Here is a 13,111-nt window from a genome sequence, read left to right as displayed (position 1 = left end):
CATCAGCAAATAATGAAACACATTCAGGTAGGCTCTCAAATCTGCAAATGAATTTGTTCTTAATCACCTAAGGACCACAGTGATTCAGGATGGATCAATCACGATCCAAGAACTTGCACACAAGATTAAAATTAGTATTGGATCGATTCATTCTACTTTAACAGAACATTTTAACCTGACCAGGGTCTCAGCAAAATTTATGCCCTAACTGCTAACAACTGAACAGATGCAACGTCATTCTGAGATCACACAGGACACGTTGGATACTGCAAACAGTAATCCCAAGTTTCTTAGCACAGTGATCACTGGTGACGAATCCTGGGTTTATAGACTTGACCCAGATACAAAGTTCCACTCATCACAATGGAAGTATCTAGCATCTTCGAGACCCAAAAAAAGCGAGGCAGGTCCACAGCAATGTAAGAGTCATTCTGACCCTGTTTTTTGACTCAAATGATGTGATCCACGACGATACGCCCGGAAGGTACTAACTTCAATAACGATTACTGGTAACAGCTTCTGCATCGTGCTTGTGAAGCAGTAAGACGTAAACAGCGCAGCTTGTTGGCAGCGGATAGTTGGCACCTTCACCACGATAACACACTCTCTCATCATTCTCAATTAATTCAGAGTTTTTTGGCCAGACACAAGGCAGCTGTGGTTTTTCACCCTGCTATTCCCCTAACCTACCACCAAGTGACTTCTGGTTTTTGCCTAAACTGAAAAAGACTCTGAAATGGATCAGATTTCAGATCCAAATTCTACAGAGCACCCGCACACCATACATAAAGAGGCTTTCCAGCGATGCTTCTTCCTGCAGTAACAGCAAAAATGGTTCAAATGGCTCTGAGCACTATGGGACTTAACTTCTGAGTCACCAGTCCCCTCGAACTTAGAACTACTTAAACCTAATAACCTAAGCACGTCACACACATCCGTGCCCGAGGCAGGATTCGAACCTGCGACTGCAGCGGTCGCACGGTTCCAGACTGTAGGGCCTAGAACTGCTCGGCCACCCCGGCCGGCCAGAGACAGCAATGTTGGAGGAGATGTGTAAAAGCGGAAGGGGGCTACTTTGAAGATGACTAGTGTCAAACAGTTGTATCTGAAGAAGGATAGATTTTATTTTTAAAAGTAGGATATTTTTAGCACAGCCTCCATACTTAACCTCTATATCTGTTGAATTTCCCCCAGGAGTTTCGTTTCTAAGCAGCTCAATGTTTATGATGTCATATTTCGTGAACTGTGTGAGTACAACGACTTACTTTTTGCAAGTACATTCTCTGGTACATGTGAATACTCTCTGTAAAATGTGCTACAAATAGAAATAAAAATTAAGAAATAATAAAATGAAACATCATGCCTGATACGGCAGTTTTACTGCACGGGCAGCGAAAATGCAGGAATATGTTCACCTTTTGTGTGAGGTGTCAGAAATGCGTGATAGAGGTTCGAAATCACGTGTGAAGTCAGTTGCAAGGAGGCTATTCGCGTAGTGTGAGGTTCGCTTGCGACCACCACCCCTTCGAGTAGCAGGTGGTTCTTAGCCACTGAACAATTCTTTACAGACAGTAACCGGTATGTGTACCATATTTGACTGGAATCGATCCAGTGGTTTAGGAGATGTAACACATACGTACGTACGTATGTACACACACACACACACACACTTTTGTAATATATATGTATTTGTGCAACGGTGGAACTCATTGTAATTCAGTAGAATAAAACACTTTTGCGAATAAAAAATAGGTCAGTTAATACGAGTACTGACCGCTAAAGGTAAGGTACTGTCCAGTACAAAGTTTTAATCTCCAGGTAAATTTTAGCTGGGATATTGGGTACACATAGGCTTCGAATTCGATGCGGCCACGGCGACTAATATTGTATTTTGTGTTCCATATAATTAGATCAATGAAACGCCACAGCCTTGTGTTGCTTTCCTCCCGCCCCTTCCGTTCCGTCCGCTTGTCGTCACTGCGTCCACACGGAGCTCCCTCCACAAATGACTTCGGCCACTAACTTACCTCGGAACAGATAGACAGGCGCATCCACAGCCAGTCCCATCCGCGAAGACAACAGGCCGACAATGGACTCGGAAATTACGCAGCGCGGGCTGACGCGAAAGTGGTGCATTATTGAGGCTCAGCTAGGCAGTGCGAGTGAGGGTCGGAAAGCAGTGAGCGAGTGAACGGCGTTCTGCGTCTTCGTGGGCGCGCGCTCCCGTCCCGCGCTCTGACGTGTTTCGACGAGCCAGCGCGTCAACAGACCTTGCGGCTAGGCAGTTGGGAGCCGCCGCACAGCTGGCACAGTCGTCCCGTGTACTGCTCCATAAGGTCGTCGAGCAGAGGTCTGTTAAGGTCGGAATATCCGCTCGGGTGCGGGCTCCTACCCGCAGAGCAGTTATCAGTTCGTGACTAAAAGTTAACAGTGTCAGTATTAGTCTACCATTTTCATCTATTAGTGTTACACACGATCGACGAACACGATTGCACGAAGCAGCACCACATGTCGATTGTGAGAGAGCTGAAAACATACTCTGAAGCCATTCTCGGAATGTTCTTCGTGTCCAATTTCTGCAGAACTCCTTTATCTTGTGGCTACTTTAGATGCACCTATTGACAGTGTGCTGCCGAGAACTCGTCTACCGTATGCATCTAAAGGAAGATAACGCTCACTGCTGGCTGCCAGTGACACTCGAGTTACTGCTATCCTTACTCAGTTAACGCAGTGTAACGAAGCAAGTGACACAGTTAGCTCCCTCTGCGCGCCCACTGCAGGGGCAGCGGCGCGTCACTCGAGACGCACAGTCAATGCCGCGACTCACCGTCCAGCCTCAGCCGATCACAATCACCCTGCCAGCGGACAGGTGGCAGCCCCCTACATACTTCTCAATCTGCTTAGTGTATTCGTCTCTTGGTGTCCGCGCTGCCCTCCAATACCACACTGGTGATCCCTTGATGCCTCAGAACATGTCCTACCAATCCATCCCTTCTTCTAGTCAAGTTGTGCCACAAACTAGTCTTCTCCCCAATCCTATTCAATACCTCCTCATTAGTTATGTCATCTACCCATCTAATCTTCAGCATTCTTCTGTAGCACCACATTTCGAAAGCTTCTATTCTCTTCTTGTCCAAACTATTTATCGTCCACGTTTCACTTCCATACATGTCTACGCTCCATACAAATACTTTCAGATACGACTTCCTGACACTTAAATCTATACTCGATGTTAACAAATTTTTCTTCTTCAGAAACGCGTTCCTTGTCTTTGCCAACCTACATTTTATATCCTCTCTACTTCGACCATCATCAGTTATTTTGCTCCCCAAACAGCAAAACCCCTTACTACTTTAAGTGTCTCATTTCCTAATCTAATTCCCTCAGCATCACCCGACTTAATTCGACTACATTCCATTATCCTCGTTCTGTTTTTGTTGATGTTCATCTTATACCCTCCTTTCAAGACACTGTCCATTCCGTTCAACCGCTCTTCCAAGTCCTTTGCTGCATCTGACAGAATTACAATGTCATCGACGAACCTCAAAGATTTTATTTCTTCTCCATGGATTTTAATACCTACTCCGGATTTTTCTTTTGTTTCCTTTACTGCCTGCTCAGTATACGTATTGAATAACATCGGGGATAAGCTACAACTCTGTCTCACTCCCTTCCGGACCACTGCTCGTCTTTCATGCCACTCAACTCTTATAACTGCCATCTGATTTCCGTACAAATTGTAAATAGCCTTTCACTCCCTGTATTTTACCCCCGCTACCTTCAGAATTTGAAAGAGAGTATTCCAGTCAACATTGTCAAAAGCTTTCTCTAAGTCTACAGATGCTAGGAACGTAGGTTTCCCTTTCCTTAATCTTTCTTCTAAGATAAATCGTGGAGCCACTATTGCCTCAAGTGTTCCAACATTGTTACGGAATCCAAACTGATCTTCCATTAGGTTGGCTTCTACAGTTTTTCCATTCGTCTGTAAAGAATTCGTGTCAGTACTTTGCAGCCGTGACTTATTAAACTGATAGATGTCAACACCTTCTTTCTTTGGGATTGGAATTACTATATTCATCTTGAAGTCTGACGGTATTTCGCCTGTCTCATACATCTTGCTCACTAGATGGTAGAGTTTTGTCGGGGCTGGCTCTCCCAAGGCTATCACTAGTTCTAATGGAATGTTGTCTACTCCCGTGGTCTTGTTTCGATTAAGGTCTTTCAGTGCTCTGTCAAATTCTTCACGAAGTATCATATCTTCCATTTCATCTTCACCTACTTCCTCTTCCATTTCCAAAATATTGCCATCCAGTACGTCGCCCTTCTATAGACCCTCTATATACTCCTTCTACCTTTCTGCTTCCCCTTCTTTGCTTAGAACTAGTTTTCCATCTGAGCTCTTGATATTCATACAAGTGGTTCTCCATTCTACAGGGGCCTCTTTAATTTTCCTGTAGGTAGTATCTATCTTACCCCTAGTCATATATGCCTCTACATCCTTACATTTGTCCTCAAGCCTTCACTGCTTAGCCATTTAGCCATTTTGCACTTCCTGTCGATCTCATTTTTGAGACGTTTGCATTCCTTCTTGTCTGCTTCATTTACTGCTACACCACGACAGAAATCAATGGGGGGGGGGGGGGGGGTATATGGTTCACAAATTTCCTATCTGGCTCAATGGAAGGAAATACTGACGATGATGTAAAAATGATGGATGCGCGAAGCAAACGACGACCTCTACAGTCTTGCATTAGCGCAAGTTTTTCAAACGGTACGTCGCTGTGGTTGCACATAAACAGTTATTCGGTTCATTTGCTTTCTGAGCAGAGGAAAAACATGTGCGCTCGTAATTATACCTAACGGGCAGTCGAGTTGTACTGTGTGGTTCATTTGGTTTTATTCAGTAAGTCATTATGGAAGTTAGTTTTTGTCAAATGTAGATCGTTTTTAATTGTGATTTGCATTCTCTGATTTGTGTTTATCTGTCGTCACAGACAAAGTTTTAAGTGTTACTTATAAACCGTCATATTTCATATGTATCACGCACTTCTAAAGAAACGAGTAGGCGAAAATGTAGTAAACATGAGCAGATACTCGAATTTCAGTTTTAGTTAGATTGCTGTGGGAAATAAAGAACAACCACAATGTGTCACTTGTTTCAAATTCCTAGCTTCCTAATTAAATGTAACGACATTTTGAGTCAAATCACGACAATTTTATAAACCAAATCACGAGAATCATTTCCCCACAAGTTAAAAACAATGACAGAACAAAAAGTCTTTTACTAAACAGGTTACGCTTCCAACAAATAATTTTCTTTCATCTTACAAACATACATTCCTACCGTGTAGCACAGTGCAACGAATCTCAGACCATAGCTGGGGAAGACATTATTTCACCAGCTACTCTGGACATAGTACCTATTATGAAAAGTGAGTCAGCTGCCAAGTCACTAGCAAGTGTGCCTTTATCAGAGAAGTCTACTACAGTCGTCAAATACTCTATAAATCTGACGACATTAATAGTCAGTTGACCTAAAAACTCAAAGATAATGATGATTTCAGTATTAAGTTGGGTGAAGCTACAGATAACCATAACGATGCGCTTGTAATTTGTTACATGTAGTTTATATATGACAATAATACTCAAGAAGGTGATCTTTATCCGCACTGAAAGAACCCTTGTAACAAAAGCAGTAGACCTGTTTGAAACGCTGCACTATCTTCTGGAAAAAAACGACACCAATTGGGTACACACATGGACGTCGCGATATTAAGCCCGATACGTACTGGACACACTTTTTTTCAGAAGAGGCACTGACCTCAAAAAGCACGACCCCTCCCATCATTAGGTTCTTCAGTCATTAAAAGCTGGCCGCTTAATTTGAGATTTTCAAACAATTGGGAGCTGCACGCATTCCTTATTCCATGACAATTAACTTTCGCTGGTTCCCACGTGGGAATGTCTTGAAAAGGGTGTATGAACTCAGGAATGAAGTTTTACTTTGTTCAAGAAAAACATTTTAATTCCGAGAAGTTCGTAGACGGTGACCTTATTTTCAAGTTGGCGTATCTTTGTGATATCTCTGATAATTTCAAGTCATTGAATGTGTCCCTTCACGGTAAGGAGGACACCTTCTGCAACTGTCAGACAAAACTTCATCCAGCAAAGAAAACAATTATTGTGGAAGAAAAAGTTCGATAATAAAGATATACATTACGTTTTCCCCGCTCTTCACACAGTTTTACCAGACAATGACTACCTGCTATAAACGAAGGACTGAAGTCTATGTGAGGGGGTAGTTTTAACTGAATTCTGTAATTACTTTCTGAATTGCTGTCCAGAATAAGTTAAAGAACACAACTGGCTCAAAGTATCTTTTGTACATCAACACTTACCACTCAGGAACAGGAACAAACTCTATATAAGGCAATGTCCGACTAATGGACTCATCGCTCAGCCCAAACTGCTATGGACACGAACTTGAAATTTGTAGAAGATGTTGATCTTACACTGTAAGCGTCATTTAAGAAGGAATTTTTCAAAATTCCACGCCTAAAGCGGTGAAACAGGGGATGAAAGGTTTTTTGAAAATATGTCTATATTCAGGAAATTTTGAAGCCAGACCTTCGAAAATTGGTATTTGGTTTTTTGGCAAGAAATAAAGAATTATTTGTTTCAGCATTTCTGGAAATTTAACCGCTATGATGAAATAATGGATGATAATGTCTTTAAAAATAAATCTTCATTAAAGAACTACAAAAGTATTTTCAAAGCAACATCTATGAAAACTGCTATTTGGCTTCTCAGTCATATATATCACTGTTTTTGGAAATTCAACCCGTAAGAGGGTGAAACATTTCATTGTGAAAACATTTTTAAAGCTAAATCTATGACATTTAGAATTTGGCTTCTCAGCTGTAAATAAAAAATACGTGTTTCACTGTTTTTTGAAATTTATCCCCTTCAGGGTGAAAGAGGGGATGAAACTTTATATGCAAATATTTCATTCTGCAAGTATTTTTAAGGTAAATTTACGAAAATTTGAATTTGGCTTCTCTGTTCGAAATAAAAAAAACACGAATTTCACTGTTTATGGAAACTAAACCCCTAAGAGAGTGAAACAGGGCTAGAATGATTCACTGGTTCATCATCGCCCAACACAAACTGCGAAGGACAGAAACATGAAATTTGAAGAGGGTGCGGATCTTATATAGCATAGATCGTTTAACACCTAGAGATCGTTCGAAATACCATTCCTGACGGGTGTCATAGGGGATGAGAGGCATTTTAAAAATACGTCGCTATAAGGCAGTTTTGAAGCTAGAACACGAAAATTAGTATTTGCTTTGTCAGTTATAAACAGAAAATTTTGCGTTTCAGCAATTCAGTCACTAAGGAGGTAAAATAGAGGGTGGAAGTGTTTTTGAAAATAAATCACTAACAAAGAACTACTACAGCAATACTGAAGCTAGTTACATAAAAACTGGTATTTAACTTTTCATTTGAAATAAAAAATACAAGTTTCAGTATTTTTAGAAATTCAACCCGCCAAGAGATTGAAATAGGAGAAGAAAAGTTTTATGAAATTATTTCATTATGAAAGCATTTTAAAAGCTAAACCTATAGGAATTTGTATTTGACTTCTAGGTTAAAAATAAAAACATACGTTTTCCACTGTTTTTGGAAATTCTACATACAATGGGGTAAATAGAGGGTGAAAATTTCTAAGAAACTATTTCCTTATATTGAAATAAATTTTAAGCTAAATCTATGAAATCTGGTATTTCACTTCTCCGTTAGATATAAAGAAATGTGTATTGGGAGATGAAAGTTGATACGGAAACATCACCACAAGAACGCAGAAGGTAAGGTGATAAAAAAAAGTCTTGGAGTAGACCTAACAGATTCGCTTTTTGGTCAGAAGTACATTCGTAAAAAACGATGCTTCTGTGGTCTTAGCGTGGAAAGTTTAGAAGGTGTTGCAATCTGTGAACAACATAAAAATTCGATTAAAGAAAAACAAAGAGAAATCTATGCAGACCACACATCATACAATCCATAATATTATGTTTCTTCCGACGTCACAATGAAATCGAGGTTTATTTCCTCGTCACTGCTTAAGTTTTGGGGCTTGGTAGAGGAGTATCTGCAAGTAGGAAACAAGGTCGTACCAGTTTTGATACCTTTTGCACGGCGTACTTACGTGTGGTAGATATTTCAGCACTAGTAGTCACCTACTTGAAATACGAATCGCGAATGAATGTTGAGAAAGACATGTGAAAGCAATATTCAATTCTGTGGTAAAATTTGTAAACTGATTATGAAGAAACAAGCTCATCGTTACCACTGGTTTCGTTACACGAACAGGATGTAATGACATTAAAAGTTGGTTAAAATGTGTTTGTCAACAGTTAATAAAGAAATAATCACTCTTATTCATTTTTTCAAAACTTACGTTTATTTACCCCACAATTCGAGTCGGGTGTTATGTGCGAAAAGAGCCGCCAGTGTTTACGTCCAGGTCAAGGGAGCCGCGGATCCAAGAAGATTGAAAACCAATGTCGTAGAGAAAGATCTGGCCGGGAACGCGAGAAAATTCTAGTCCCACGCGAGTCCACCATGCGGGTCGAACACAACCATTCAGCCATCCGTCGCCCAGTCTGGTGACAGCTAAAGGAAAGCTCAAGTTTGAAATTTCACGCGTAAGAAATTGTTCACGCAGGAGTATCGTACAAATATACCGTCATCTGACCATCGCACAGAATCCTGTATGGAGGACATGGGAAATAGGCACCCCAGGTCCGGATGGAAACCCAATTCTTTTTTTACAACGACTACTCTACGGCATTGGCCCCTTACTTCGCCTGCATTTATAGTAAATCTCTCAATCAGTACGTGAAATCGCAAAAAAAGCACCGGTGACTCGAATATATAAGATGAGTAGAAAAACGAACTCGTAAAATTACAGACCAATAGCCATAACATCCGTTTGCTGCAGAATTCTTGAACATATTCTCAGTTCCAATACAATAAATTTCCTTGTCTCCACAAATCAGCTTGAATTTAGAAAGCATCGCTTGTGCGGAACTCGGCTTGCCCTTTTCTCACACGATGTACCGTGAACCAAGGATGAAGGGTAACAGGCAGATTCCAAAGTCTAACATTCTCGGAAAGCGCTTGAGCATACAGAATAGGTTCCCAGATATTTGAGTGGCTCGAAGAATTCTTAAGTAATAGAACACAGTACGTTGTCCTCGACGGCGATTGTTCATCAGAGACAAGAGTAACGTGAGGAGTGCCCCAGGAAAGTGTGGCAGGTCCTTTCTTGTCTTCTGTAGTCACAGTAAACGATCGGATAGGCTGTTTTCTGACGGTACTGTGGTGTTTGGGAAGGGTACAAGGTGACTTTATCAGAATTTCTAGTTGGCGTGATGAATATCAGTTTGCTCTAGAGGTAGAAACAATGTAAGCGAAAGCGTATGAGTAGGAAAAGCAATGCCGTAACGAGCAGTAGTGTTATGATCGACTTGGTTTCACTGAAGAATTTTGGAAAAGTCTGGCTGATCGGTCAAGGAAACCTCATATGAGACGCTAGTGCGACCCATCCTTGGATACCGCTCAAGTGTTTGCGGTCCCTAGCAAGATTTGATAAAAGGAAGTAGTCGAAGGAAGTCAGAGGCGGGCTGCTAGAACTGTTGGCGGTAGGTTAGCTCAACAGGCAACTATTAAGGAGATGATTTTTTTTTTAATTTTTGTGGACTCAAATGGGATTCCCTGGAGCGAAGACGACCTTCATTTTGCGAAACATTATCGACAAACTACAGAGAATGTAAGGATCACGAAGACATACAGGCAGTCGCTTTTCTTTCGCTCCACTTGTGAGTTGAACAGGAAAATAAATGACTAGCAGTCGTACAAGGTACCCTCCGCCATGCACGATATGGTGGCTTGCTGAGTATGCACGTAGATGTGCTTCCGCGACCAGCTGAATTCTGCATCGAGTTCAAATTACTGAGAGTGCATTTATGTTATTAGCAACATTGATTTAATTTTTGGTAAAAACAAGGTGACTGCTCACTGATACAAGAAATCAAATTGATATTGATGACTGAACAGAAATTCGGCTACGTTTTTAATAGCGAGCAGAAAAATATAGAGTGGGCTGCTTTATATGTGTGTAAAAAAAAAAACAAAAAAAAACTCAAAGTTTGAAGACTGACTGCTCTAGTCCACAATACCACCACCACCACCACTACTACTACCAGAATGTGTTCGAACCTGTCCTACAGTCACACCCACATGCTGCTACTTCCTACTACTTAGTGCCCCCGCTTTTGCCAACCGCATGTGTGCATATTTTCACTGTGGTGTGCACCCTATCCGCGATTGAGACTGATATTTTGTGGGATATGGCCTCCTCGCGACAAAACTTTAGACGGCTCCATGGAAGTGACTTTCATCACTGGCCACCTGCTCCAATGGACCAATATGTGTATATTTAATAGCATTATTAAAAATGTTCGATGTCAGCATGTGGACGGCATTTGTTTTCGACGTATCAGAAGAGAGAGACATGTAAAAGCTCTCCAGGTGACTTTAGCAATGTTTTACTCTGTCTGACGTTACAAAATAACTTGCTATTAACGTAAAAATGACAGTGTTTTTCTTTTTCCGAATGGTATCTCTCCCACTTTCTGTACCGATATTTCTTGCATCTGAAATTCTTGTAAAACCCACATGCATGACAATTTATTATCGAGACTTCCACAGACACAAATTCTGAGTGCTCGGAGTCTACGAGAGTGCGCCGGCCTACGGGAGGCGACCGGCTGCAGCAGGGGTCGTCAGCGCTGGCACACTGGTCAGAGTACTCAATGTAAGGGACACCACTAGCTACAGGTGGATCCAGTTGCAGTCTGAAAATAGTATATAATTGTCAATCCAACACTGACCAAAGCAGAGCACTGGTAATGGATGGACCTGTTTATGTATCATCAGTGACGGGTTAGAACAGGCCTGTAAAACCAGTATGCCTCCCTACGCAGGAGGAGAGGAAGTGAGGAGGGGAGGTAAGATTGGTTCTAAGTTGCTTAGTCTGTATCCAAGCATCGAGGTAACCACATGTGCAGGAACCACCATTCTCTCCTGGCAAGATCTTTTGGGGTCAGTTTTTGCGGTAGTTGTGTTATTACAACGATTCTTCTCAATTCCCAGTGGATATGTTGCATTATGATCAATTGCTTACGAGTGCTGTTTTTTCGTGGCAATTTTGATGTATGATTAGAGCAGTGAAGCATTTTTCGTCAATTGTGAAGGATGTTCCTTCCTACATTGCCCTATCCCTTCTTATCATGTATCTGTGTACAAGCTCCTCAACAGCTATTTCAGTTGTGTATCAATAGGAGACAACTATTCATACACTTCAGTGATATTTTGCTGCCGTATACCTTCTTTGGTTGGCTGGTTGGTGGGTTGGTTGGTATGGGGGAGGGAACGAAACAGCGAGGTCATTGGTCCCATCAGATTAGGGAACGTTTAGGAAGCAAATCAGTCATGCCCTTTCAATGGAAAGATTCCAGCGTTTGCCTGAAGCGAATTAGGGAAATGACAGAAAACCTAAATCTAGATGGCCAGATGCGGTTTTGAATTATTGTCTTCTGAATGAGTGTCCGGTGTGCTTAACAGTCATGCCACCTCGCTCGGTTCGCCCTTCTTTACTTTGTATGTTTGTACAAGTTCCTCATGAGCTATACACTTGTAGATCGGTAGGAGGCAACTCTTCCTATATTTCAGTGATAGTCTGTTGACCTGCCCTTCACACAACTTATCTGTGTACAACTTCCTCTGCAGTTATACACTTGTAGGCCAATAGGAGGCAATTCTTCTGGCAGCAGTTGCACGGCAGTTTCCCGCCAATTTCGAGTGGTACTGTGGACTATGGCACATAGCAAGGTGAACATATACATAGACACGACTGGCAAAAGCTGGGGCGAGCGGTTACGGAAATAGGGGGTGGGGGCAACGGAGACTGGAGGCAGCTGTAGGACAATCCAGCACCGGGATCACACCCTCAAAAATAAATAAAGACAGTAACTTACATCACTCCTCTCCAGCAACTCGGCACAGCCTGTGTTCTTTTGCCACCAATTCCCAAGTGGGGAAGGGCAAGTGGCTGGAGGACAATCAAGATATAAATAAATACAGACAGTACCTTATGTCCTTCCTCTCCAGCAGCTCATTACAGAATGTCTCTTTTTTCCCACCAATACACAAATGGAGGATAGAGAACAGGGGGGGGGGGGGGGGGGGGACGCTCAGAGAGAGCCACCAGTTGAATAAATTTGGAAACAATGCAGAGTGCACTCACTTCGGCTTTCTCCCCCTCCTAAACACACCAGTTCTCACCCGAAGCGCTCCAGGAAAACCTAAACACGGTTGGCCAAATGGGGACGAGAAACCCAGCGTACCATAATTCCTACAAAGTACCGTCACCTCCATCAGCGATGAGCTAGTAGGTGCCTCTTTTAAAAATACAAAGAAAACTCTGTAATATATTTGTAGTTCGATAATTTTCTAGGCCACAGTGTGACACACCACACCTCGGAGTCAGCGTCAGATTACAAATCGAAAGACTGGATGAAAAATAAAAATAAACTTTTCAGATACGCCTGTCAAGCTTGAAAGCTGCGCACAGGTGGAGTGGCGCGGCTCGGCGCTGCGTACCTGCAGGCTGACGATGTCGGCAGAGTAGTGGCGGATCTCGTCCAGGATGCCCTTCTTGCGGTACTCCCACTCCAGCGCCCAGCTGGGGCAGTAGCCGTACATCTGGCGCGTCGCGTACTTGTCGCACAGCACGTTGTAGCACATCACCGTGAAGATGCCTGCAACACGCACACGCACGTAACACCTCACCACAGCCCATTCACATCGCTGCGAGGGACGTCGCTCTCGGGCAACGCTATGGAGTAAACTCACACAAACGGAATTCATGCATAATGACGCTCATTCTCACTTCATCCTTACGCAAATACTACAGGAGATGTCAAATATTGCTTCTACACTGTACAGTAGCTTTCGGAATACGCATACAGACATATAGATGTGTACT

The 13,111-nt window shown here is 42.3% G+C and overlaps 1 protein-coding gene across 5 annotated transcripts in view; it reads right to left on the bottom strand.

Moving 5' to 3' along the window:
• The window catches only part of LOC126279128 (CCR4-NOT transcription complex subunit 6-like), an 811,221-nt gene that overhangs the window by 103,138 nt on the left and 694,972 nt on the right, over window positions 1–13,111 (bottom strand). For all 5 annotated transcript variants that reach the window (XM_049979620.1, XM_049979621.1, XM_049979619.1 and 2 more), the window contains one exon: window positions 12,727–12,884. In XM_049979620.1, coding sequence (XP_049835577.1) covers window positions 12,727–12,884 — 158 coding nt within the window. The remainder of the gene's footprint in view (window positions 1–12,726; window positions 12,885–13,111) is intronic.

Source organism: Schistocerca gregaria, chromosome 6, assembly GCF_023897955.1.
Source record: "Schistocerca gregaria isolate iqSchGreg1 chromosome 6, iqSchGreg1.2, whole genome shotgun sequence".
Lineage (NCBI taxonomy): Eukaryota > Metazoa > Arthropoda > Insecta > Orthoptera > Acrididae > Schistocerca > Schistocerca gregaria.
Note: the sequence above shows the minus strand (reverse complement) of the source record. Positions and strands in the feature narration are given on the sequence as shown.